At 53.6% G+C, this 26,185-nt stretch overlaps 7 protein-coding genes across 7 annotated transcripts; 3 read left to right on the plus strand and 4 right to left on the minus strand.

Moving 5' to 3' along the window:
• Positions 1 to 4,834: 4,834 nt before the first annotated feature.
• On the minus strand, positions 4,835 to 5,552 carry BDZ83DRAFT_348584 (uncharacterized protein). Its single transcript, XM_060502504.1, has one exon. It carries the CDS (start codon positions 5,415 to 5,417, stop codon positions 5,031 to 5,033), a length of 387 nt encoding a protein of 128 aa, XP_060364664.1. The 5' UTR covers positions 5,418 to 5,552; the 3' UTR covers positions 4,835 to 5,030.
• Positions 5,553 to 6,375: 823 nt separating this feature from the next.
• Positions 6,376 to 8,097, plus strand: BDZ83DRAFT_578448 (uncharacterized protein; the record flags this gene model as incomplete). The annotated part of the gene is made up of 1 exon (XM_060505123.1): positions 6,376 to 8,097. The coding sequence occupies one exon, from the start codon at positions 6,376 to 6,378 to the stop codon at positions 8,095 to 8,097; it is 1,722 nt and encodes a 573-aa protein (XP_060364665.1).
• Positions 8,098 to 8,563: 466 nt separating this feature from the next.
• On the minus strand, positions 8,564 to 10,096 carry BDZ83DRAFT_578425 (uncharacterized protein; the record flags this gene model as incomplete). The annotated part of the gene is made up of 1 exon (XM_060505120.1): positions 8,564 to 10,096. One exon carries the CDS (start codon positions 10,094 to 10,096, stop codon positions 8,564 to 8,566), a length of 1,533 nt encoding a protein of 510 aa, XP_060364666.1.
• A 3,082-nt stretch (positions 10,097 to 13,178) lies between these two features.
• Positions 13,179 to 14,124, minus strand: BDZ83DRAFT_348610 (uncharacterized protein). The gene has a single exon (XM_060502505.1). It carries the CDS (start codon positions 13,897 to 13,899, stop codon positions 13,306 to 13,308), a length of 594 nt encoding a protein of 197 aa, XP_060364667.1. The 5' UTR covers positions 13,900 to 14,124; the 3' UTR covers positions 13,179 to 13,305.
• Positions 14,125 to 14,893: 769 nt separating this feature from the next.
• BDZ83DRAFT_348746 (uncharacterized protein) lies at positions 14,894 to 16,791 on the minus strand. The gene is made up of 4 exons (XM_060502508.1): positions 16,284 to 16,791; positions 15,725 to 16,221; positions 15,589 to 15,666; positions 14,894 to 15,530 (listed from the first exon to the last, which is right to left on the minus strand). Exons 1-4 carry the CDS (start codon positions 16,464 to 16,466, stop codon positions 14,978 to 14,980), a joined length of 1,311 nt encoding a protein of 436 aa, XP_060364668.1. The 5' UTR covers positions 16,467 to 16,791; the 3' UTR covers positions 14,894 to 14,977.
• A 3,891-nt stretch (positions 16,792 to 20,682) lies between these two features.
• Positions 20,683 to 22,142, plus strand: BDZ83DRAFT_348655 (short-chain dehydrogenase). Its single transcript, XM_060502506.1, has 4 exons — positions 20,683 to 20,804; positions 20,862 to 21,297; positions 21,352 to 21,817; positions 21,876 to 22,142. Exons 1-3 carry the CDS (start codon positions 20,777 to 20,779, stop codon positions 21,779 to 21,781), a joined length of 894 nt encoding a protein of 297 aa, XP_060364669.1. The 5' UTR covers positions 20,683 to 20,776; the 3' UTR covers positions 21,782 to 21,817; positions 21,876 to 22,142.
• Positions 22,143 to 23,128: 986 nt separating this feature from the next.
• BDZ83DRAFT_700094 (uncharacterized protein) lies at positions 23,129 to 25,718 on the plus strand. The gene is made up of 2 exons (XM_060511425.1): positions 23,129 to 23,778; positions 23,844 to 25,718. Exons 1-2 carry the CDS (start codon positions 23,473 to 23,475, stop codon positions 25,269 to 25,271), a joined length of 1,734 nt encoding a protein of 577 aa, XP_060364670.1. The 5' UTR covers positions 23,129 to 23,472; the 3' UTR covers positions 25,272 to 25,718.
• The last annotated feature ends 467 nt before the right edge of the window (positions 25,719 to 26,185 follow it).

Below are 26,185 nucleotides of genomic sequence, written 5' to 3' on the forward strand. Positions count from 1 at the left end.
GCCCGTCTGATGGGAATAAGGCGACAGGGGTGGTGGAGAGAACACCATGGAACCGACTGTTGTGAGCGCTGCTGATCCTGATTCTGGCCTTCACTTCCGCCTCTTTTTGTGTAACCAACAGGTGCCGTTTGCTTCGTCTGCATGGAAGGGCCAAGCGCTTGGCCAATCAAGTGTCGGCAAACTTCTGATGCCGGATCTGCTGATGCTTCTGACTGTTGCTCACGGCGAATGTCGATACGATTACTAGCCAACGATTGCAAAGGCCGCTACAACTTCACATACTGGTGATCGGCTGGTCTCGGGAGGCGGATGGATGCCCAAGGCTGTCCTGTCTCCTGTCTGGCCAAGAGATGTGGATTCGGATGCGTGTGCTTACGTGAAGTGTCATGAAAGATCCCATGCGGGCGACGACGTGATCTAAGACTGGGAGTCATCATATTTCCATCGCCCGGCTAGCAACGTGCGCCATGTTACCAAGAGGCCGAGGCAACCAACCACCGCGCGTGCGGCCGCAACCCCCCAGATTTGGCTCCCTAATCGCTTCTTTTGCCAATATGACCTCTGTGCTTCTCGACGTTCCATCGAAACGCGCCACGGTCCCGAGAGTCTGACACCCTTTGCCTACTTACCCTCGTTTAGTTAGATCGCTCGAGCAGCCTGCAAGTCTAGGGTTGCGTGTGTATGCCTGGAGTGGCTAAGAACAGCCTCGTCATTATTTTCCTCTGACAATGCGTATCCAACCCGATCCAGAGATTGTCACCGCTTTTCCAAGAGTGAGACTGCTCCCGGAAAGCTGATGAACATGTGTTAGGCACACCCGACTTGCTGTGCCGCCTCTGAATATGGACGGGACGAAAGATGACAAAGAATCCGACCCACGAAAGCGGTAAGTAAGATATTTCCTGTGAAGAGCTTCGTTTTCGTTCTGGGTCGTCAACAGCCCAATTGGCTCATCTAACAGTGTTATTGGTCCGTCTGAAAACCTGTCAGTCGATCGATCAGTCGATCTAGCCTGTAGCTTGCACATGATTGAGTGAAATTAATATCTTCAGCTCTTGACGATGATGTAGCCGCTCTGCCCCAGTAACCGGGTGTACGTCCACCGCCACCAACACCACCAGCCGGTCTGGCCTGACTACCTAGGTCTGGCCGTACTGTTGGGCCGTCCCTCGGAGCGCCAGTAAAGGAACCTGCCGGCTGTCAGAAAGTGAAGCATGCAGCAGAATACGCACTTTGGGCAGCCCCATGTTTGCTCAAAAAGGCCTTGACCGCCTTCAACCACCCCGCAGCCCCTGGTCCTGGCGTGTTGCCTGAGGGAGGGATTGTTGTTGGAAAGAGGAAATTCCCATAAAATCCGCTCACGAGCAGCCAATGTTGAAGACTCATTACCATTACGAAACTGCAAGCATACCCGCAGTCGCAGAAAGTCGACGGCCGCACGGCGTCTTGGCCGCGAAGAGACGATCTCTCCAGCAGCCGTTGGTCAAAAGGGTGCATTGCGTGCGGGCCCTGCGAATTGGTGTCCCGGCTGAGAGCAAACTTTTGACATTCATCTCGAGAAAACCTGTCGGTCAACAGATTCGGCCATTTTACAGGCAAAAGCGCCTGTCGAAAGCAAAGCTCTGCATGCGCGGGCGTCACCAATGATGGCAGCCTCTGTCGATGCAGCTGATGAGGTCAGGGAACCATCCGCTAACGATCTCGTATCAAATCAGCGTCCGACGTTCCTCTGCAGGCCGCCGTACCAGTCGAGTGAGGCGAAGTGAAGTAAGAGCGTTGCGAGATGGCCACGCAGAGCGGATGTGTATAGATTGGATCCCTGAACCAGGCCTCGGTGATTGTGAGACGCACAAAATCGGCCTGCCAACAGCGAACACGGTTGCAATTTGCTGCTTCAGAGCAGGCATGAACGACCAGGAATACCGAGTTCTGGTGGGACGCAGGAGACCGTGGAGAGTTTAAGCTCAAATGGGCAACCGGTGAGTCGGGAGCCTCGCTTGTGGATGGTCGCTCGACAGACCAGAGACTCGACCCGTGGAAGTGTGTGGATTCATCCCGGCAAGGCCAGTCGATAGCCAAGTGAAATTATGTGCCGTGGCGTGCCCCCAAACCTACGAACCCCAGCGCTATTCCGTACCGCCCACTTTCGTCGAAGGTTGCCAGCCATTGGTTTGTCTAGCTCTGCCTCGTGCTATGCTTCGATGCTCAACCACTCAACATTGTATCCGTACTTTGGTCGGGTACCACAGTCTCGAGTCCCAAGGCTGCAGCTAGAGCGGCGGTGATTCGTGAATAGGGTGTGCTGGCCGCTTACAGACCATGCTGCACATAGTCCGGCAACGATTTGTGGATTGGCGAATGATTACTGCTGGACTAGAGAATTTTTTTGCTGGAATATTTTTTGCCGAGATGTCATTAGACTGCCTGGCAGGCTAAGTAGAGCACTACAGTTGCCACAAAGTTCAAACGGATCGCAGAACTAATCGGGACGACGCTAATCAATGCGTAAGACTGTAAGACGAGCATAATGATCCATTTCTCTGCCGATTCTTGAGATCTACTGAGCACTGGACAAGATAGGTTGCAATGCGCTAGCATGCAATCGTGTCCGAACGGGCGGGGAGAGTTTTCGGGTAGGCGGACATGGGGTCTACAGATTGTATTAGTGAATTCCGCGCGGACTTCTTTTCTGGTTGAGTCGGTTCAAACCTACCTTGGCTATCGAGCCCTTTTCAGCATCCCATAATAGTACATGAAGCGGCTGCGCATGCATGCTCCGGTGATTGCGGAAGAGGTCCCGTTGCCCTAGTCCCCGGCGGAACAAGGACAACCTTGCACATCGGTCAAGTCCAGGGGCCGAGCTGGCGGACGGGAGACTCGGGTACCAGCATCGGCCCATGGAGTGGATGTATCCACCCGGTTAGGATGAACATCGGAAACTGCAACGTATGCCAACCGCAGATTTGTGCAGAGGAGCAGCAAAGCAGAAGCTGACTATGTTGATCTTGGTCTAGCGATTCGTGGCGTTCAGTCATTTGCTTGAGGATGGTTGGCAAGGAAATACCTCAGTGTACTGTGGAACGGCGAGCCTTGTCGGACCCCCAGCGAAGAGCGGCTTCTGGCCGAGACGCAGCTGGGCGGCCACAGCGTCGTCGAAAGTGCCATAGGCCTTCATCCACTCGACCAGTTCTGGATAAACTGTTGAGGGGTGGAATCCGTACATGGATGACGTTTGCGAGGTCGGTCGAGACAAATCGCCCTTGTCCTCGTTGATTTTGGCTGAGGTTCCCGGGGTTGAACGTAGTGGTGGGCCGGAGGGCACTCCGGAGGTTATGACAAAGTCACATCGAGCATCGGCGGCAATGCAACCCCCAAAGACGTGTATGGGACTGCCGGCGCTGGCCAGATGGTCCAGAAGCTACCCCTCGCAGAGATGCGAGCCAACGACGGTGGGAGAAGCGGACGAGTGGTGTGGTGGATTGGCAGCATGCAGCGAGAAAAGAGCACCTAGAGACGCAAGAATCGACAGTAGGAAGTGTTGAGGTTTGCCGTGACTGGTTGATGTGAGATGCGGGAGGCAGATACCGATACAAAGGCGAGGAATGGAAGGGAGCTTCGTCTCCGCTCTCAGGTACGGCGCCGATTTCGTCACGTGGAGTGCATCCCGGGTCGGGTGGTCCGAATGCAAAATCAAAGCTTCATGTGCCGGGCGACACGTCCATGGCTGAGGTTCTTCATCCGACCGGCCGAGAAGTACGGAGTGTCGGCGTGTGCTCAGGCCCTTTCTACCGTCGATGCCGGAAGGCCGATGTTGAGTTAAGGTTTAATCAACGACTCAACTCAGAAAAGATCACGAGAGAATAAGGTGCCTTGGTTTTTTTGAGGAAAAGAGGTGATTGCGCTTACAGTGCTACTTGCACCTCGAGGGACGTTGAGACGCCAAGTCACGACGCTTTTGGACAAAGAAGTTGTTCTTGTCTGAGGTAGCCCGGTACCTAGGTAAAGTGAATAAGGTAGGAAGCTACCTACCTTACCTTGATAATTCCATGGGAGTGCCATAGGTACCTAAGGTACCTTATCTAATGGAAGGCAAGAGGTGGTAGGTACCTTCCGGGTTATCCTGCAAGAAGAAGGCAGGCAAGCAGGCGCCAGTGCGCCTTCACCACTTTGAGCAAGTAGCAGGAGAGCAAGAATAAGGTAAGGCAGGTAGGTAAGGTAAGGTACCTCTTCCCTCATGTCACTTGGATTCCACCCAAGATGCAAGCACGCCTCTGACCCGTGGAAGTAGATAGGTAGGTAGTGGAGGCAAGGACCGTCCCGTCCCTTCCTACCTGAAGGTACCTTACCTTACCTTACTTCACCTCACCTGTGACCTAATCACCTTGGCTTCCTTGCCTTCACTCGGGTGCCTTAGCTTCCATTCAATTGGGTTGTGTGCTTCCTCCGTATTGGCTTACCATACCTACCTTAACAAACAAAGACCTCCATAAGGCGACTGCATTGTCAACTTTATTTGGACTGAACGAGTTCCAGGCAGCCAGAGCAATTGCCCCGCAAGCATTCTGCATTTGTTGATATATGACCAAGTTGCATCCTTCCGTCTGCTCAGACAACTGAGAGGCACGAGAAGATACTTCATCCTCGACGCACCTACCTTACCTTCGGATACCTCGCCTGTTTATCCGTACATTTACCTCATGTAAGTACGAAGCGAGATGCCTGCACTTTCCACTTTCGCTACTTCAGCAGAGAGCACATTAAATAGTACTTAAGTATAATACTTGTCCCTTGAGATCTGCCCCGAGGCAGGTTGCACCAATAGGTATTGAGGCCCTGCCACGCTTTGCTTATTTCTTGCATTCTGCAAGCTTCCCGTTATGACCATGTTTACACTTACTCCAGAAACTCTTGCGGCTGCCAGCTTCCAAGTTACAGCTAAGGAAATAGCCGGGTCCATCACCTTGTCGCTCACTCAAAGGCCGGACAATTTGATTTGGTCTGTATGGATTGAATGCCCCTTCTCTACCCGTTTACGGTTTCTTACCATTTGTCCAGCCACGCAGTCGAGCCAATCCACGTCCATATGTACTGCCAACGGGAGCAAAAGCCTTCCCCGCGAACGCGACCGAGACAACGCCGATCCAAGCTACGGCACGCTGCCTCAATGTCTTACAAAAACGGCTGGCCGCTGCTCGACGTCGATACAAGTAGCGACTCAGAAAAAGAAATAATAGCGTTGAGAGAGACTGCCGGGCCGAGGCCATGTAGAAGAGAAAAAGAAACCGCGAAGTGGCCTCTTCCCCCCCCCGATTTCCGTTGTCTGTCTTGACTGCCTGCCTGACTGCCCAGCTGAGCACCTTGCCACATACCAAAGGAGGTGAATTCGCGGCACCTTCCAAGCTCGCACACGCACGCATGCCTTACCGTCTGCTTGTTCGCCTTACACTACCTAAACTGGCGCCTCCTGCCTCTATCAAAAGTTCATACCTACGCAAGGCAGACAAGGCAGGAAGCCGCAACGGCGTTGGCCAAGCAGATCGACGGGAGTCCAACTAGTGCGGCTCGCGGACAAGGAAGCTGCCTAGGGCCCGCGGACACTGTCACTTCTCAGTGGGCAGAAACCCAAGTTGCAGATTTGCGAGGTGACATCGCCATTCACATCCACCCCCTTCTACCGCCAGCATCGTATGGTTGACATCTTCCTCGCACTTCCATTTGTGCTCGACTCGTTTCCTGCCAATTCGCCCCGAGTCAACCAACACAGCTCTTCTCCTCATCTTGACCGTCAATCCTTCCTCTCGACCAATCAGGCGCCCTGCTTGAGGACCTGGCACATCTCCCCTTCCAACTGCAGCTACGCATGCAGGGCAACAGACAAGCACACAAATCGGAACTCAACATTGTCATGCAAATTCCCCACGCCCATTCCCACGCCTACGCTCACGATCATTTCCTGGATCACTAGAACACCTCAGTCCATGCGTACCTTGTCACCGGTATCGCCAAATTTCATGATCCGGCCTATTGCCTCGTGCAACGTCGTGCCGCCCCGCCATCGGTCAACATCTTGTTTGTCAGTCACCGCAGTAGTGGCGGCACATCTGTAGGTAGAATCGACAGCAGGCTTCGAAAGTATTCTTTCCTGCTGATTTTCTGCGGTGATATACGACTCAGGAAACATCCGAATATTTGTCCATCTGTCATTTGACAGTTTCGTCCCCCCCCCCCCTACTCCAAAGCGCCAATTGTCGCCTTCTTCTGCGCTGTCTTCCATCAACTTCCTTGATGCCGTGAAACACCTTCGCTATATGACGTTGAGCGCCATTGGCTAGTCTGATTTCAACATCGCCCAAGCTTGTCAGCTATCGTCACAAGATGGATCTGGGGTCGGACATCATTCACGGCATCATTCACCCCACAGCAGCCTTCACGGACGTCTCTCTGTCAGAGGTCGAGCACCGTGATAGTAGCATCCCACATCGTCTTCCACCGGCCGATGAATGGGAGTGCTCCCAGCTGAATCCCAAAAATCGCATCGACAGCCTCGAACCCCTGCCAAATCCTCTGTGGCGCATCGATGGCTGTACAGGACTCGGGACGCAATTCTACGTCCTTCCTACGTTTCTCCATCCAACGCCACCGCTGCGTCTCGATGCCTTCGTGCCAGAACAGTCGACTCAAACGCCTGAAATCCGGCAATTATTGGATTTGGATGTAGCGTTTCATACCAAAGATCGCGCCCGAGTTCAAAAGCTGAATATATCCAAGCACATTCTTCGTGCTTTGCAAGTCTGGACGAAGCGACTGCCTAACCCAGAGGGACTCTTACGATCTGTGCCATTTGGGTCTCGCATCGTCTTCAAAGATATTTCTCTCGATGTCAGAGCCATAGAGATCAACATCGCACCCACGTACTACCTCGAACGTCAACTGCTCTCGGCATCCGCCCTCGCTGAGATGTGGGGACCCAAAGTCCACATACCGCAATGCATCGACTTGTCCGACGTTCATGTTGTCGAGCAGATCCACGACAGTGTCTGCCTTGTTCAAATCAAAGGCCGCCTCTGGATTTTGAAGACGCTCACAAGTTACACCAAGTACTTGTACCATGAGCTTAAGCTTCTGTTATTAACAATACCACATCAGAACATCATGTCATGTCCCGCACACCTCATCACGAAGCGTTGCACTTTTGGTAGCAAAGTTGCCGTCATCGGCTTCACTCTCGAATATCATCATTATGGTACTTTGAGAGACATTGTGCCTCTTTCACGGATCCACAACACGGTTTCTCAAACAGAACAACTCAAATGGTCAATACAGATTACATCTGGTGTACTACACCACCGCAGAACCTCTGGTACATTCTACCCGGATCTCCGCCTCGACAATATCGTCCTATCAAAGGATAGAGATGCAGTCATGGTCGACTTTGAGCAGCGCGGGGTGTGGTGCGAATTTGCGTCCCCAGAGATCAATGCCGTTGAATACATCCGCATATTAGCTACAGATGACGATATACCCGAGGATACCAGAGACCACTATGCCGAGATATTGAGACGCATGTGTCCTGATTTCGAGTCTCTTCAAGCGAGGGAGGAGTATACAAATCCGACCAACGGCTACAATATCTGCTGGGCATGTCTCAGCCCAAGGGAGCAGGAGGCATCAGAGGTGTACATGCTCGGGAGAGTGTTATGGTGCATCTTTGAGGGAGCTAGCGCACCTCAGCAAGCTGCTGTGTGGCAGTCTTATCGCTGGGAGACCGACGTCGACTTTCCTGCCTTTCTCAGGACGCCACCGATACTACGCTCACTCATCGACCGTTGCACAAGTGGCCGTCGTGCCACCTTGGGTAACCAAATCGGTAGAGAGGGCAACAAGATTGTTTTCAAAGGTCAGGAGAACAAGACTGATCCCGAGGACATCCGACAAGCTGCTGCGGCGTGGTGGAAACGTGAGATAGCGTGGGCCGAGAGTTTCTTGGCCATGAGAGCCCACTCAAAACCGAGTGGAGAATGGAGTGAGAATCACTTCAACAGACCTAGCTTACAGAGCGTGTTAGATGAGCTAGAGAAGATTCGGGATGAACTATGATTAGGAACAGACACCAGGCCAAAGATGGCTTTAAATGGGCTGAAACAGATCAGAACAGATATATTCACTTAGAGATGAACGACTCGGGGATAGATAGTGGTATTTATTGTATTGCAGAACAAGAGAGGAGAGGCCTCAAAAGTATGAGATGCCCGAAGCCGCAACCAATCGACCAAAGTCACTGCCTAGAGACTTGGCGCCATGCATCCTCTAGCAGTTATGTAGTCTAAATGAGCAACATGATGTGTGGGAGTACAGGGAGTGTGAAGGGGATTTACATGAACATGAGAAGTATAGGTAAAGGGGGCGAGTGTCACAGACACAAGTGTGAAGAGAAATAAGGTAAGAATCCTGTCCTCCCCAAGGTCCAGAGAAATGCTCTGTACTTCCCAATCTTTCCTTCTTGTATCAAACAAGGTTGCAGTATAGGAATATCGTCCCGTGGACATGTACGTGTAAGCCCACGTCACCTCATCCTCTTGGGTCCCCGATCATGACCCTGACTCTGTCCGTGGCGCTTCGACCCCGCCCCGGACGAGCTTGTGATGGCTAAGCCGCTGCCACCAGGCCTCCTCAAGCGAGAAATAAGGGAGCGGAATTTCTCGACGTAGGTGGTAGGCGCGCCGTTGATGCCCAGCTGGTCCAGGATGTCTTCGAGACTGTGGAGGAAGGGCGCGGCCGCGTCGGGCGGGAGGAGGCTCAGCACGCCGAGGACGAAGTCTTCGTCGCGGTCCCCGACGAGGCGGAGGAAGAGGTTCTTGTCCCGGCGGGCTATGGCGGCGGGCCTCGTCGTCGATGTCGGGGGCACGAAGTCGCGGTTGCGCTCTACGACGGCGGCGAGGATGTGGACTAGGGTGCGGGCGGCGCTTGTACGCTCCTGGGGTTCTAGGGGCCGGTCACGCTTGAAGATTGAGGTGCGGACGAGACCTATTACGCCGTTGATGTGTCTTGCGGCCCAGGCTACGTCGCGGGGACCCTCTGCTGAGCCTCCTTCTGATGATGAGGTGTTGGTGGTGGTGGCGTAGGAGTCGAGCTCGCGCAGAACACGGTCGACGCGCTGTGAGAGCTTGCGGAAGCGATCGTTCACGGGATCCGTGGAGCGCATCTGGGAGAGGAAGTAGTGGAAGAATTCGTTGTTGGCGAGGAGCATGCGGAAGATTGTGCCCTCAAGGTCGCGACGCTTGACGGGTTTCTTGCCCGTGGAGGGCGGATCTGAGAAGAGATCTGGGCGGTAGTCTTCCGGAGGAGACGAGGACATGACGGCCGAGAGCATCTCGCGGGCTTCATCGACACGATGAGAGTTCGGGTACTGCTGCTTCTCCTGCTCCTGTCCTTCTTCCTCTGCCTCGTCCGAGTCAGTGTTTTCAGAGTCCTCTTCCGAGTCTGGGGTGACGACGTCGCAGCGTAGACCATCGGCCAGAACGTCCAGATGGAAGGCCGAGATGTCGGAAAAGGGGTCGCCAATCTCTTCTGGGTAGCCGTCTGCAGTCATCGTCAGGGGGGACGTCGGGTCGTGGTCGTAGAGTGTCTGCTTGACGAGCTGGTCCAGGAGCCACAGGAGGTGCTTGCAGGGCGAGCCGGCCTTTTGCTGCTGTTCCCGGCACGAGCATCGCGGGGTCGCGAAGGGGCTGTCGGGGGATCCTATGCGGATGGAACGGGGCACGAGCTCCGTCATCTGAAAGGCGTAGACGTCGTCCCTGAGGCGGCAGTACTGCAGCGAGAGGCGGGGCGGGTCCTTGAAGGCCTCTCGGACGCGCAGGCGGGCGTCGTGGGAGAGCATGTCGAGCTTGTAGACGAGCTTTGAGGGGGAGCGGATGACGGAGTGGTCGTCGTCGTCGACGAGAGACGAGTCCGAATCGGACTCTGGCTCGGAGCTGCTGGGGCCACCGCCATCGTCGTCTTCGTAGCCGCCATCGTCGTCATCATCGTCGTAGTAATCTGAGGTGGTGATATCGCTGAGGGACTGCCGGTGCGCCTGGGCTCTGGTTGTGGGAGGCATCCTTCTTCCCAGAGAGAGCTCTCTGAACTTGGCTACGGGGGTGGGAGAGGATGATGAAGACATTTATGGTGTGCGAAGGAGCAGTAGAGTTCTATATGTTTCACAGAGCCTGCTGATGAAGAAGGGGTCTCCATGGTGAATCGGTTCACGGGTTACTTATAGGATTCAAAGGTCAGATGGCAGGGGGGTATGGGAAGGGGAAAGGGGGAAGGAGGAAAGGGGGGGCGGAGTGAGGCCAACTATGACAAGACCCCCAGAGGCCCAATGCTAGTGCTAGTTGGCGAAGCTGGCGATGCTAGATGGGATGTTGGAGCAGGGGGGAGAAGCGGAAGGAGGCAGATGAAGACATGACCAAGAAGTGCCTGGTGAGTACTCGCACACGAGTGGTGGACGAACAGGTCTCATGGAGATGGACAATATGACGCATAGCAGGAGGAGGGGTGCGGTAAAAAGGAGTAAGAGCAGAATCGAGGACAACTACTGGCCGGTTCGGGATCCCTCTCTTCATCCCCCCCCCCCCCGGTCTTGCGAGAAGCTGATCAGATCACCTTCTAGAAACAATTCCATTTCATAAACTTTTTTCTTTCCTGCATCTTCATCCCACCCCTGATCCTGGAACCCCTGTTGCTGCTGGGAAAATAAAAAGAATCAGGCGGGATGAGGTGGAGGGATGTGGGAGATCGGCTCGCCCTGGCCGAGACCGAAGTCTGGATGTTCGCCGTGAGCTCAGCAACCATGCCACGGAATGGCTTGGATGGGTTAGAAGAGCTCGGGCTGGGGCGCAACTAGGTAGTTGTCGCTGCGCAAAAGAGTTGGGACAAGGTTTTGGGTCGTGAAACTCCACATCAGGTGGTCGTAGAAGCTTGGGTGGGGAGGAAAGCAATGCAGAGTAAGGTCAGGGCTCAAAGAGAAACATCGGACTGCGCAGATCGAAGGTCTTTGCGCCGTGCGGCGTGCCGGTGGCGCGCTCGTGGCATTGGGGAGGAGGAAGAAGAAGAAGAAGAAGAGGGGCATTGATCTCTTCTTTTCCCATGTCCAGGGGTCCGGGGAAGAAAGCTACGACGCATGAACAATGGGATAACTGACCGAGAAGATCTCGTCTGGCGCGATTCATAGGACGAAGTACGGCAAAGTGGGGGAGGGAAGAAGGGACGACTCAACGAGACACCGGGGGAAACGTAGAACGCGCTGCGACGATGAGAGCCTGGATAAGAGTTACGTTGATTCCTGTGCTGTGGTTCGCCAGATTGTGATGAGTCCTACTTTGACGATGACGATGGAAAGACGAGAAGTCGAAGTTGAGAGAGAGGCAGTATCATGGCTGCCGGGGTACTGGGTAAGGTACCCTGGCCCGGGTGAAGAGGTTAAAAGTGGGGTCGCGTCTATCGCCCAAAGGCCGAACCGCACGGCCGACCGCCGAAGGGCCGTCGTCCACCGTCGCGGTGCCGTGGGCTCCTGGGCAGCCTTCCATTCCCGCCAGAAGCTCTTCCAGCCACGGTTCAAGCCACGAATGAGTTGCTGCCATTGGTCCAAGGAGGAGACCAGAAACCGGCTGCCCAATGAGGTCTCAGGTATTCTCTGAACTGTCCACTCACCGCTGCCTCTTGGGGGGCCTGGGGCCGCGCAAACGGGCCGCTGGTAACCCCACCGTGGCTACGCCGAAAACGGGAACCACAGCCCCGAACGGACCGGCCGGTTCTGCGACCGCTGGACGTTCATGTTGTTCGCGCGCCCCACTTTCTTCCCTTTTCTGACGTCTATCAGGCTCTGGGTTCCATGAGAAATCCAACTTTACCAAATCACAGCCTTCCTCTGGCCGCATCACCGGCCGCATCACTCCAACTGTCGCGGCCCTTTGGACCCGGTCCATTTTGCTGTGCAGTGTGCTCCTACGACCGTCATAAACACCTCACAAGGCTTTCTTCGAAGCATAGTACGGCTGTTCTCTCTGTGGTTCCAAACTCCCGGAAATCGGTTGGAACGCCTTACAAGCCAGAGGGAAGGGGGTCCATGGCCGAGAGGCCTCACGACGGTCCTGGTCTACCTTACCCTAGGCAGTTGGGTATTCGGACTCGTTCGCTGCAACCTAGAACCAACCAGGCTTCAACGACAGGGTCATCATGGCACCTTATTCGTCTTCTTGTACGGCTCCCGATAACTGGCCAATCGCTTTGATCGACGATGGTGTGAATAGATTGAGGCCCGTTGGACTTGACATCGGCCTCTGCAGCACTTCCTCAGCCGCAGAAGCCTTTAACGGACTGACCGGCAGTGCTTGAACATAGCCAAGCATCAACGGCTTCCCCATGGTTCCTTAGGCAGACGACAGGGGCAAAAGGGGCTTCGCAGGATCACTGATAGAGGCATACGGCGGCGTGATCTATTCATAGTCCATGTAAGTGCCGTCGTGTCACCATGGGAATTGGGAGTCATCCGTCGTACAGGCGCGATAGCCGCCTGCGTGAGCCCATCTCTCGGGACTCAGCAACCTTTCTGACTTCAGAGGAAACAGGGTTCCAAGTGTGACGTATCTCGGCAAAGAAAAGTGTACCAAGTCTAGACGGGGGATGCCTGGGCATGAGCAGGGCGGTGTACCTTTATGTCACATGACGCCAGACTGACGATGGTGATCGATGGGTAAGGATGAAACTCGTAGTCACGCAGTGGTGATTATACAGCTTGAGAGGCATACCTAGCGGACAAGTAGAGAGGTCGAAGTATGATTTGTATTCGGGTTACAAAAAGCCGCGCAATCGTCTCTTGGGCGGAAAGTGGTGAGTTTAGGGTTATCGGCACAGGGGGGTCATCTGATGTCTACTGCCGAGCGGGAGATGCCCCCATCTTCAGTCGCTTCATAGCGTACACTTCGGTCGGCCTCTTTCTGATCCACGTGCAGTTGCTTTTCACCAGTCCAATAAAGCTTCCGCCTGCATAACTCTGTATCATACGCGATTGATAACGACCTCACAATGACTCTGACATTTCAGGTTCCGATTGAACTGGCAATGTTGATAGCAAGTCATAGAGTCATATTGTTTGACAACCAAGCGGATGCCGTAGGTGATGAATGAGAGGTTCTGAAATCATTGTCCAAACGCTTCACAGTATTGCTGTGCCTCTTCGGAAACAAAAAGGTGATTCTCAATCAGGTGGCCCCTTATCTTCCCAATACTACTCTTTTCAGAAAGGTGAGTCTTACGATGCCTCGCCTACTTGCGAGGCTTGACCGACCACGCCTTTTCCTTAAATCGAACCACGCGACCTGAAGTGTGATCAGTTTCAAAAACCTGCCTCCTAAGAACAACATCCATGATGACTCCAATCTGAAGCAAAGCCAAACAACACGTGAGAATACCACACAACTGCGTGACAACGGGGCTGTAATCGGCGTGAACGGCATACACGGTAGGCATAGCCGCCAGAGACCAACCCGCAACGTAACAAAAGGGCAGAATCGGCAAGACAAAAATGCTCCTCCATCCGTTGAACCACTCGCGGTACCGGTACGTCATGGAGATTCCCAAGAACACGGCCGAGACGTTGCAGAACGCCCACCAGCATGGGAACAGACTAAACAGCACGAGAGGCTGGTGGCCGTAGTAGAGGTACAGCCCGCCGTAGTTGAGCAGGCACTCCTCCAGAACGACGTCGAACAGCCCCGCGAGGCCGAGCAAAACGAACAGCGTCTTATTGCTCACTCCGCGCATGAGGGCGCCAAAGATGGTGCACCCGAGGACGGCGCCAAAGGACCACCAGATGATGCCGACATATAGGTCGAACTCACGGCCGAGAAAGGTGAACATGAGCTGGGACGGGTCGTGGGACTGCGACCAGTAGCAGTTTGCGAGGTAGTTGTCCACGGCCTCGGGCAGGACGCAGGTTGCGGCGCCGAGGGTCAGGGCCGTGGGCACGGTGGAGGACCAGCGCTTGCTCTCTGTGAGGGAGATGAGGACGAAGGTCAGGGAGAGGGCGAGGAGGATGGCTGATACGACGCGGACATGAGATGCGTCTTGGCCGAAGGCGTCGTTTGGGGGGGCGATGGTGCGAAATGTCGAGTCGAATGAGACTTTGACTTGGGCGTATGAGTGGCAGCATAAAGAGAACTGAGGCTGCGGTGAAGATCGGCCGGTTGAGAAGCTGTTTCATGTTGTAGTTCTGTTGTTCTGGGAATGAGGATGTAAGACGATATACAGTATGATTGAGGTTCGAGGAGTTGGATAAGTCGAATAAATGAAGAGTGTCCCAGCTAGGATCAGTACGTCAAAAGCGTGGTATAAGTGAAAATGCCTTTTTTATATCTCCAGGCGTCTGCATTGTTCCGAGTCCGTAAGTTCGGAACCGAACAAACCCTTCCAGCATGAGGCTGTGATCGGGAATTTCCCACATGCAGGCATCCGGCCACGTCCGGAGAGCCCCTTGCCACGTGGCTACAGAAGTTAAAGAAAAATATCGAGATGACGTATCAATAGGCCATCTCAGAGGAACGGGATCCAGCAAGTTGCCGCAAGAACTTGCGACGTGATTCCACGATACCGAAAGCGGTAGTTCGGAGCCGAGCTTGCGATGCGGCTGGCCCGATGGATTAGTATTTGACCCCGGATAGACTGCAGTTCGCCTCTAAATACGATCCACGGAGGATATGATTCATTGAATAGATCGTTTAAACAATCCCAGCATCTCGTTCTCAGGTCGTTTCTTCGTTATTTCTCATAAAAAGCCTGTGGTCAAATTACCCGGCTTGGAGGCGTATGGCCTCTCAATATAACACATTTCTGCTGCGTGGTATGAGCACGCCCAAACTCCATATACCCCGATCTATGGCCAGAATCTACGACTAAAAAGAAAAACAACGAACGTAATGAAATGGGTATATCAAATCGCCTACATCACCTTGCCCCTACGATCCCCCGCCTCTCCTCCCGCCCCCTTTTCTTCCCTGTCGCCAGCAGAGCATTCTGCCGGCGGCGGAACTTGATCGATTGAGTGATTCGAGTGCGACATGATATCAATCGTTGTACGAACATTAATGACCGGCCTGTCGCGCGCATGCGTCTCCTGGGCGTGACTTCTCTGACCGAGATCAGAAGACGGCCTCGACGCGTCGTACTCCTCGTACTCGTCCCGCCCGTCGTCCCGGACCGTCTTATTCAGCTCGATATCGGACCCGGTGCCGGACAAGGCCCGGTCAATGTCGTTGAATGTTCGTACGGTGGAGTTTGAATTTTCGGACTTGCCTCCCCTGGCCACGGCGCCGGACGTTTCCTTTGTTCCTGGGTGGCCGCTCGTGTTGACCCAGCCCGCGCCCGACGGACGAGATTGCTTGCTCTTGTTGCTCCATCCGAAGCCCCAGTTCTGGAAGAGAGGTCGGAGACTGGTGACCGAAGCCGCGATGATGCCTAGCGCGGGCTCCAGGACACTCCAGATGGCGACGTCACTGTCGAAGGAAAAGGTCAGCCAGGTGCTCCTGTCAAGTCAGGCATTTGGGGACATACATTGTTTCGTAGAGGAAGTCTGCCGAGATGGCGAGACGTCTCACATATGGTATGCGTACTATGAGAGCAACGCCAGCACTAGATGTTTGTCAGAAACAGGATGCTACGCCACGCTATTGGAAATGTTTTGACTTACACCATACCCATGCTCAGGAGAACGGCAACGAGTGCCTTTGTCCGCCGGTTCAAGTTGACGTTCCACAAAAGGGCAATCGGTAGCAGACCCATGCACCAGTCTGATATCGCCGAGATGATGCTGTGTGCAATGGTCGCGTCCGGGACAATGTTAAAGTTGATACAAGACCCCGGATCGCCGTACAGTTGCCTCCAAAAGTAGGACGGGGGCATGCACTGGAAGGTCATGATGCAGAAGAAGGCGATGGAGATCATCCAGACGACGACGAGGTTGGCGTAGATGATCCAACGGTGGACTTTGTTAAGAGCGAGACGGAGGAGCAAGAGGCAAATCGAGGTTCGGATCGCCAGCGTGATTGGGGAATATAGGACTTCGCAGATGTACCAGGCTCTGAGGGAGACGGCGGCTTGGTCGACTGTGAGCTCCGTGATGTGCTTTCCTGTGGCACCGTTGGTTATGCCGTGGAGGGCGATGCCACCGTATGCTGTGTAACCAAGCTGCGAGGTGTTCATGTAAGTGGTAGGAAGGGGCGAATGCGAGGATCGGGCAAAGTACGGACCATGGCCCCGAAGATAAGCCAGTCATCGACGGCTAAACTCTTGACGATGCATACTTTGACGTAGGCTCTAGCCAAGACGAAGAAGCCGGCCGCGAGCATAAAGGACAGCTGGACAGCAAAGAGCTGCATGCCTCTGTATTGGATGTCATCGTGCGGAACTCGTGTTTCTAGTGAGCCGTCCATATTGTAAGTCGAGGTGGCGAAGTATGGCTCAGGCAAAACACCAGAGATATCGGGGCTCCCTGTGCCACGGAAACGCGGATGGCGAGAACTTATAAGCCCTCCCACTCTCAGCCTGGCGTATGTGGCCCAACTTGCGCCATCCCATATGTCAAAAAAGAATACTCAGTGGGGGGTAGGGAGCTTAGAGAGGAAAAAGAAAACGCCCCTACATGTACCGGCTCCCCACGAGGAGACCAGGTCTCGAGAGTGTATCTCTCTCAACTACTTTAAATTAAAACACCCCAGGCCCAAATCGTATTCTTCTCCATCTAAAGATTGCATGTTCCAGAAAACCTTCTTTTACAACGAAATCTCGCTTCTGAAATCTTGATCTTGAGGCCAGGTTCTCCGTGCCGATAACCCGTGGCTAACACCGCCATTTCGATAAAAACGATAGCCAATACACCATGCAAAAGATGGAAAAGCAAGACCTTCAATCGGGTCACTTGCTGGCTTAGCAGTACATCTGCGCCATAATGGAGAGACAGGACGCAACTTGCAGCTGCCGCGAGGAAGCAGGGTTCAGGACAGCCACGCCCACGTCCAGGGTTTGACTGGGATTGACAAGTTCAGGGTCGCCCACCAGGCCTGCATATACGCACAGAGAAATTGCTAGTCGCCAGGCGCACGACAATTTTCTCTCCGGTAGTTCCGCGACTCCGAGTGGTTCTTGTTCATCTGCAAGACAGATGCTTTGGGAGAAAGCGAATCCACACTTGGAGAAAAGAAAACCCCACAAAGTAGGTAATACGGGGTCAAGTGGGATGATGCCAGTCCTACACTAGGGTCGGTTTCTGACTGGGCCATTTCAGACGAAAAGGGTTCCTCTCCTCCGGACCAACGATGCCGAGGACCCAAAAAGCATGGCTCTGTTGCCCAAGAATCTGACAGGTATGATACGCCGTAGCGAGTATGTGACAGGAATGGGGTTGTGATAGAGGTTTGATCAGCTTTGTCACGCCAGAGGCTATTGATTTCCTCGAGAACCACATCAAACCAGTAAATGTTACCTCACAGACCCAGCCAGTCTGTGATCAGGATGAGATTCCCTGTATGACTGTTAAATTGTTGATCTCGTGGTATCCGTACATGCCTCCCAGTCGAATGCCCGATATGAAAGCGGAGATGTGTTCCAAGGCCCCGGATCGTGACCAGGTTCCAGGTCGCGGACCAGAGGGACAGCGTCATATCTCGAAGCTTCAAAAGTGCGAAATGTGCAAGCAGCGAGAATGTGTTGTTATGATCCTACTAGATAACTGGTGGCGAGAGGCCGTAGCTCTTGATCGACAGTGAGAACCGTCAGTCCGCATTGACTTATTTTATCTCCTAGAAAAAGAAATCATTAGTCGGAGCAGCAAGTTGGAGACCACAAGAGTCGAGACTCGATGCTGGCTCTCTCAGTTATCGTTTATGACCAAGTATTCAGCCTGCTGGTAAGCAGACAAGATCCCGATAACCACGCATTTTATTGTGCATCAGGATGATTCGTCAAGGAATGCTTCGCAAAAAGGTCCCTCGGTGCATGTCTTGCCCTGAGTATTTTGCCTTTGGGAAACGGGCGGTTGCGATTCGGCCGAAGCCGAAGGACCATCATTGTCCGTACATGGGGTACGCTGATGATACCCCTACTGGAAACTGCAATAATCTGGAAGAGTTTTCTCGGTCTCGAGGGCTGCCTGTCGGTCGGCAAGTTTGTCCATCGTACGATCCGAAAGAAGGCAGAGTAAGCCAGAGTGGACGACATGGATACCCGAGTGAAGTTAGATTGGATCGGTGGATGGGCAGCAACGGAGGACAATACTGTCTCAGTGTATCGGCCGTACGAAGAACCACTCGTTAGTTCAGCCCTTCCCGCGGCGGGACCAACGTTCGTTTAGCCAAAAAGGCTGGCGAGTCATTGCCATCGGCCGACGAATGCGAAAATTGCCAGTACGTGTGTGGGCCAGGTCCTGCGGAACCGCGAAGTCCAACGGGGAAGCTTAGCCAGGCAGAGCCGGTGCAGGCTGACTGGTTGACTGACCTGTCAAATGCTGGAAGAGAGGGGCGGGCAGACAGTATCGGATTATGGCCATGGGTGTATTGGAAAATGCCTCCAAGCAAATGCCGTGGCGGTCAGACGGTCTAGAGGAGGAAAGTCGAGGATGAAAGCAGAAAAGAAAGTTGATGTTGGATGGAGATGGAGGAGGTCCAACGAGACCGAAGCAAACACCAGGGTAGTACAGGCCGGGGGAGCCTGCCGGAGCCAGGGGTATTGGTTGGATTCGCCAATCGAGGAAGCTCCAGGGTGGGATAATTAGCAGGCGTTACTTTACGCCAGGCACGTTGCAACGAACCTTGTTCACTCAGGTCCCAGCAGCTCCTCAAGTTTGAAGTTGGCAATGCCGGGCAGAAGCCGCGGTGGCATCCAACGCGGGACTTGTTTGCTTGTCAGTGTCAATCAAATTGCACTGACAGAGCGAGGTGCATTGAACAGCCGGCCGAAGGATCCCTAGGTAACCGGGCGAATGTAACTTGGTGAGAAATAATTGGGGTCAGTCGCTCATCGTATCAGGCCCACGGGGCAGAGTCGAGTTCGATCAGATCGCCCCCGACTGACAGCTCAAATGGTGAACAATGCGCTCGATCCTGCAATCTGCTTCACTGGCGCTTACGTGGACCACCTCAAGAGTCGAAAGTAGGCTGGACCGAATTTCTGCTCACTGACCAGATCATCGTAGAGATCCTACCATCTTAGCTTCCTGCCCATTCCTTTTGTTGGGTGCGAGTGTGCGAGAACTGATCGATGTGAAGGCAGGATCGAGAATGCCGTTGCGCTAAGTCGACGAGCATCAAATCCTCAGGCTAAATGATATATCACTTCTCAACAACGGCTTTTGTGGCCCGTTGTCTCCAACAACGACAACAGCTAGGTCCGTCAATGTGAGAGAATTGGCGCTTTTGGCGACTGGGCTCCCTGCTCCTCTCTGAGGGCTTTGGCCGCCGAACGCCATTCTCTCGGGAGAGGCTTGCCTGCTACACGCGCCACTTGAAGCAGTCGGCGGGTTCTAAGCTTCTCTGTCTCACTCGCTGAAGATAGCTGCCGATTCATGATTCACAGCCACTTGGTGATCAAGTTGATAAACCAGTGGAGTATCCGATAATGGTTGATTGGCAAGTGGCAATGAAGATAACGCCTCAAATTTAAAGGCGCCCGTCAGCATTTGAGGTCCGGCCCAAAACACAGACAATCCGATGACCGGTTGACCGGGTCCCATGACAGCAAACATCAAAGACCTCAGGGCTCAGGCGTGGCGTGTTTGCTTGTCCTTCTGTGCCGCATGTCAAATACACATTCAAAATTAAAACCTCAGTGTCCCGAGGTTGGCCCGTCAGGAAAAAGAAAGCGAACGGCGAGTGGTCAGATTATGACGTGGTTTGCATGAGCGGGGGTTGGGCACATATATTCCGAAGAGGGAGGGGAAACGCCGGCAAAGTCAACGATAAGGAGCTGTATTATTGATCCACACGGCCGGGAGAGTGTGGTCATGTCGGTGCATTGGGCCTTCCGTCCGGGAGGTATTCTGCCCTCGGCTCACTCCGTATCGGGCCCGGCTGCGGGGTACCTTACGAGGACGGAACGGCAGTGAGGTGGGGTCTCGAGCTTCCGGGGCGCATAGGCCCTCCCGCCGACACTATCTCCGAACGTCTTCCATCATGAGATGACAACGTCATTGCTAAAGCTGATATCATGATCTAGTATGCGAGACGCGCCGTGGCGACTGCCTGAAGCCTTGGCATGCGATGCACAGTGTTCAATCGAGACAGACGGAGACCATTGCGGACGAATTGTCCCGCCCTCGAGTTACAAAGCTCAACCGAATGTGCAGGCGGACGGTTGTCTCCGGGCTCCCATGCAATGCATCGAATTGCTGAGTGTGATCAGAAGATCGAGAGCCGCAAAGCTCCTACTCTCGGAAATTCAACCAATTATTTGCGCATCCATGTGAGGGAAGGAAATAGCGCCTGAGCCTAGACCGTACAATGTTTCTGCAATTGCAGTCACCATGACGTCGTTGATGAGGTATGTGGGTAACCGTTCTGCCTATGCACCTACCTCCTTCTAGGTACCAAACTTATCTTGACGACACGATGGGTAGTAGCTTCCTTTCTGTCTCTGCTTCGGTCGTTATAATTCTTTCCCCTTGAAGTCCCATCCTTCCTAGCATCTTGATCATTGCTCATCTATCTACACCTCTGTGCATCCGCAGACTCAGTAATTGCTCACAATCACAATGACAGACAAATCACAATTCGAGGAAGGTACGTTATTTTGCCATGACATTGTACAACAGAGAGAAGCTCACAAGTAGCTACAAGGCTACAAGGTGCCGGTCACTGACCAGAGCTTCCCCGGCAAGGAGGGAAAGCTGCCCGTCACCCCTCTTTTCGACAGAGTCCCAACTGCTGATGGCGGCTCCAAATTGTATCAAGCTGCAGGGAAGCTCGAAGGCCTGAAAGCTGTCATCACTGGTGGTGACTCTGGTATCGGTCGCGCCACAGCAATTCTCTTTGCCATGGAGGGTGCCGATTCGCTCATTGCGTATCTTCCTGACGAGGAGGAGGATGCTCAGGAAACCAAGAAGCGTGTCGAGTCCTATGGCCGCAAATGCCACCTCATTGCGACTGATATTACTGATGCCGCCAATTGCCACAAGATTATCGACACTGCGCTGGAGAAGCTCGGCGGTATCGACATCCTTTTCAACAATGCCGCATACCAGATGATGGTTGAGAACATCAAGGACTTGAAAGAGTGAGTTGTACAAGCCGGCTCGCTGCGTTTCCCGCGCACTAACAGACATTGCAGGGATCAGTGGATTCACACCTTCAACACCAATATTCACCCCATTTTCTACCTTTCTAAATACGCCTTACCTCACATGAAGAAGGGCGCAACCATTATCAACAACGCCAGCATCAACGCTTATATCGGCCGTCCTGATCTCTTGGACTACACCTCTACCAAGGGCGCCATCATCTCCTTCACTCGCGGTTTGAGCAATCAGTACTGCGACAAGGGCATTCGCGTCAACGCGATTGCACCCGGTCCAGTCTGGACCCCGCTGATCCCCGCGACCATGAACGAAAAGGCTCAAAAGGAGTTCACGAGTCCCATTGGACGCCCGTCGCAGCCTTCAGAGATCGCGACGTGTGTGGTTTTCCTTGCTTCCACCGACAGTGCAAGCATCACGGGACAGACAATCCACTGCAATGGTGGGGTCATTGTTAACGGTTAAAGAGGGAAGCGAGACATTTTGTGCTACATAGATACTGTACGCTCGGTACGGGTCCTGGTTGCTTAGACATGGTGACCTGAATATCAAGGTCTAGAGAACAAGTTAAGAATTCCATGATCACGACTGTTTACTACGTGAAACTAGACGGGGACCGTGGCCATCTCCATATTCTACTCTGATTCCGAGAAGGAATCAAAGAGCCTCAGTTGCGGCGACCATTAAGCATGTGTTAGTAGTCGTCTTTTGCGGTGACCACATCCATCTCCGTAAGGATTGATTCGGCCAACGGCAAGGTCCTAGGCGGGAACGCTACCCACAAGAAGTTGAATAGCGTGGATGAAACAGGGGACTGGGATGAAACGAGACCAACCACAGGTCGCCAATCGCCCACCAACAGGAGGGGCGAGGGGCAGATGAGAAGCGCGTCGTGTTGCGTGCATGACCTGCATTTCTAGTGTGGTTCTGGTGCATATTGGTCGATATTGGGACGTATTTGCGCTGGATTGACAAGTTTGCCCTCATTGGACGATGACGGATCGAATCTTGTCTAGGTCATGTGAACCGTCAACCCCCTTTATCTTGCTTTCAATGTCAACACGATGTTGATATTTAGGAAAAGCTACTTTGGCGGGGAAAAGTGCACCGACCGAGCCGATCATAGGCGATGCCTAGCTGTCCATGTGCGATTGGCGTACGGATACCTAGTGCTGGTCCAACGACATGTGTGTGCCATGTTTACCTTGGTCGCAAGACAGGCTGTCAACACGCGCATGCAGCTTATTGGATTCCCCTGGGCATCAGCACACGTATCGCTGTTGAGCCGCAGACCGTGACTTGGTTTCTATTCTGTTACATGACACGTCGAAGTTTGTTGGGGTTCTACACTATCTATGGCAAACTGCTGGAGCCTTGACGTCGTTCCCGCTGGCGGGCCAGAGTCATGCTGCGGTAGGTATCCTACTGCAAAATAGGCAGCGGGACGCAATGCAAACAAAGATCTCTGGGAAACTCTATTACTGCGTCGTGGTAATGGAGCGGGCCGCTGCTAAGGCAAGACAGAACGACTATGAGTATGACGAAGCAGATAATCTTGTACTCTGCTATGCCAGGAAGTAAGGTCCCCTTTGTCTAGGATCTCTTTCCTGGACAGGCGGACGGCCAATGGCACGCCAAGGCTGAGTCTGGGGGTGCTCGGCCCCCAAGAGCAGAAGTAATTTCTACCTTTTCTTGTCATGTCCTTACGCCCTCATTCCCAGGAAAGGCTGGGCTATGCGAAGTACTGGGAACTTTGTCTCCAGATGTGACCAGAAACGGCCCCTCCTCCAAAAAAGACGTGTCGCGCTTTCCCCTTCCCTCCTGCTTCCCTGTCGCAGGCCCATCCCTTCATTTTCCCTCTCCCCCTTCCAGAATAACTCATCTGGTCTGCTTGTTTTGGGCTGAGCCACCCACACATTCTCCGTCTGTTGTTTTCCTTCTTTTTCTCTCTTCTGCAACAAGAGCTTCGCCAATCCTCTTCATGTCATTGTCTCTCTGGCCCTGCTGAGCTTTCTTCTTGCAACTGCTTGAACCCCTCGAGCCGTGCACAAACAACAGCTCCAGCGAGCCCACTCCACCAATACCAAGTAAACAAACCGTCATTTTCGCATCGCATTCCCGTCGCATTCCTCACGTTCGAATACCCAAAGGCTACCATGGCCGCCGCAACGTACAAGCAGTTTTTGACTGCTCCCAACTCGTCGCTGCTCGCGCCTAACGCGACGCTCTACTACATTACCACCACTACCACTTACAATGGTCCTACCGATATCATCAAGCACCTCAACACTTTGCGCAACCAGGTGAAGAAGAAGAAGGAGGAGATCCTGGACATTGTTGAGGGCCGCGATGCTATCGCTGCAGAGGTTGACACTACTCTGGAGTTTGTGACCAGCGGCGGCGCATACCTGCCTGGTCTCGATGACAACTTCCTGTCTGACCGGACTGTCTACCTTCCGATTGTTCGTGCTACACCGCGTCCTTGGTTCTGGAGATTCAACCTGGCTAACCGCTCCGTTGTCAACAGATGCACGTTGTGAACTTCGATAGCGAGGGCAGGATCGCCCAGATTCGCCAATCTTGGGACCAGGGTGCCCTCCTCAAACAGTGCGATATCATTGGAAAGTCGGGCCGCAATTGGCCCATCCGCGACAGCACCGAGCAAATCAAGTTGATCACCAAGGGCTTGAAGGCCAACGGCAAGGTCGATGCCCCGGCTCCCGACTTCAACGAGTTGACCCATCGATCGCGAGGCAGCTCAACCAATGTGCTCCGAGACCCCCATGCTTCTCTTTCTCTGTTTGCGCCTAGAGAGGAGCAGGAGGAAGAGGCACCCCGAGCTGTCGTGTCACCTTATGCGGGTACTCGACCTCAGCAACGGTCCTTCAACGATATTCTCGGCCCCCAGCACGAGGAACCCAGCTCCCCCAGCGCCGGACGCGAGCGCGATGAGTCTCCCAGCAAGTTTGGCGCTCCTAAGGCTGGAGCCGGAAAGAACTTCCAGCCCAGTCGCTTGTTCGACGCCGACGAGCACGCAGATGTGCCTGACAGCCCCGAGCAGAAGTCTCCCGAAAAGTTCTACAGACCCAACCCCAAGAAGTTCCAGCACTTTGACTTCGCCGATGGCTCAGACCCGCAAGATACTCCCAAGCCCGCCGAGGGTCGTCCCAAGGCTAGCAAGCACGACAGCAGTTGGTCTTTCGACGATTTCACGACGCCGCAAAAGATTAAGCCCGGAAAGACACTGCGCACTCAAGACGTCCGCCACTGGGATACCGATGTGAACAACTCGGCGATTAAGGAGACACCTGTCGCCCGGCAGCAACAGGTCAAGGGACGCCGCGACGCTGAGGCGCACTTTGATTTCGAGGATGATGGCCCGCAAAAGACACCGCGTCCCGCAGGCCGACCCAAGGGCTCTGCGCACAACACTGGCCTTCACCTGTATGAGAACAACTTGTACAGCGAAGATGGCAAGCCCCTTCCTGGAACCGACTCTGACCGCGCATTGGGTAACATTACAAACCTCAACCATCGTCACAAGGACTTTGACCCCCATTTCGCCATGACAGATGACTCGCCGACCCAGTCGGGCCAGCAGGGGCGACCCGCAGTCAGCGACTCCCGCAAGAAGGTGGTTAGCAACATGGACTCCCACTGGGATTCATATGACGAGTCTCCCGCCTCTCAGAAGGAGAACAAGCCCCAGGTCTCCTCAAAGGGCAAGGGCGGTATTCACATCGCTGGAGACGGCATGGGCTCGAAGAAGGCCAAAGACGAGAAGGAGGGCGACTCGAAGGGCATTCACATCGCCGGTGACGGCATGGGTGGCAAGAAGGGCACCAACCGCAACTGGCTCTATGGAGATGACGACGTCGAGGATATTCCCAAGGCTGTTCCTCCCAAGGGTGGCTCAGGCTTGACCTCGGCCCAAAAGAGCTTTTGGGACTTCTGAGCGCGACAGACGGACACCCTGGCATTCATCAATAGACGAAGCCAGCGCCACTGGCCCGGTGTCTTGCCTGTTCTTGTTACGATTAAATGTATTGTGCACGCTGCCCACGATTCACGGGAGCGTTTTATTGCTGTCAGCTTGCTTTCCCTTTCCCGACCAGTCAACATTCCATGATAGTGTCGCGTGATGGAGTGGTTCTCGGACTACAGGAAGCAGGATATCTGGCTAAGAATATCTGGATGTAAAATTGCTGTACCGTACCACCCATGAGAGAGAGAAAGAGAGAGGGGAAGATGGAGGAGAAGTTTTGAAGTAGGGGCGAGCGGAGGGCGAGGAAGAAAGTTCAGAATAGGTTCCTCTACCGCTTGTATTGTTGTACAGACATAGCCCATAGCCCATGATATCCAACAGACCGAACACTTTTCTACCTATTTGATTTATTGACGAGGATACTACTGTGAAGGATTGACACGGTGACGGTCAGGTCAGGCTCCTGAGCCTCGTGAGTACCTGAAGTCAATTTTATCACGCTGCCTGTTATTGTGTAGAACGGGCATTGAGTAACCCAGTCTTACGGTAACCCGACCCCCGCTAGCGCCTTCCCTTGCCCATCCCCATTTCTTGCTTTTTCTGAGAGTAGGGATGCGGTCTGTTGTAGGCAATGGGCCATGAGGTTACATGATGCAGACAGGAAATATTTATTGCGTCATCCCCATTCTAGCAGAGAGCCATTTTGATGATCATCTTCGTTTCATCCAACTCTGGCGGATATCTTCAAGTACCTTACCTGGGTTGGCATACAAACATACCATGGCATCAACATGAAATAACTCGAAAAAAGTGTACCAACACCTCCCTCCCACAAAATATCCATACGCCACGCTGTTTATATCCCTCGCTTCCATATCCCGTAG

The sequence above is a fragment of the Colletotrichum acutatum genome (assembly GCF_030867785.1).
Source record: "Colletotrichum acutatum strain CBS 112980 chromosome Unknown BDZ83scaffold_50, whole genome shotgun sequence".
Classification (NCBI taxonomy): Eukaryota; Fungi; Ascomycota; class Sordariomycetes; order Glomerellales; family Glomerellaceae; genus Colletotrichum; species Colletotrichum acutatum.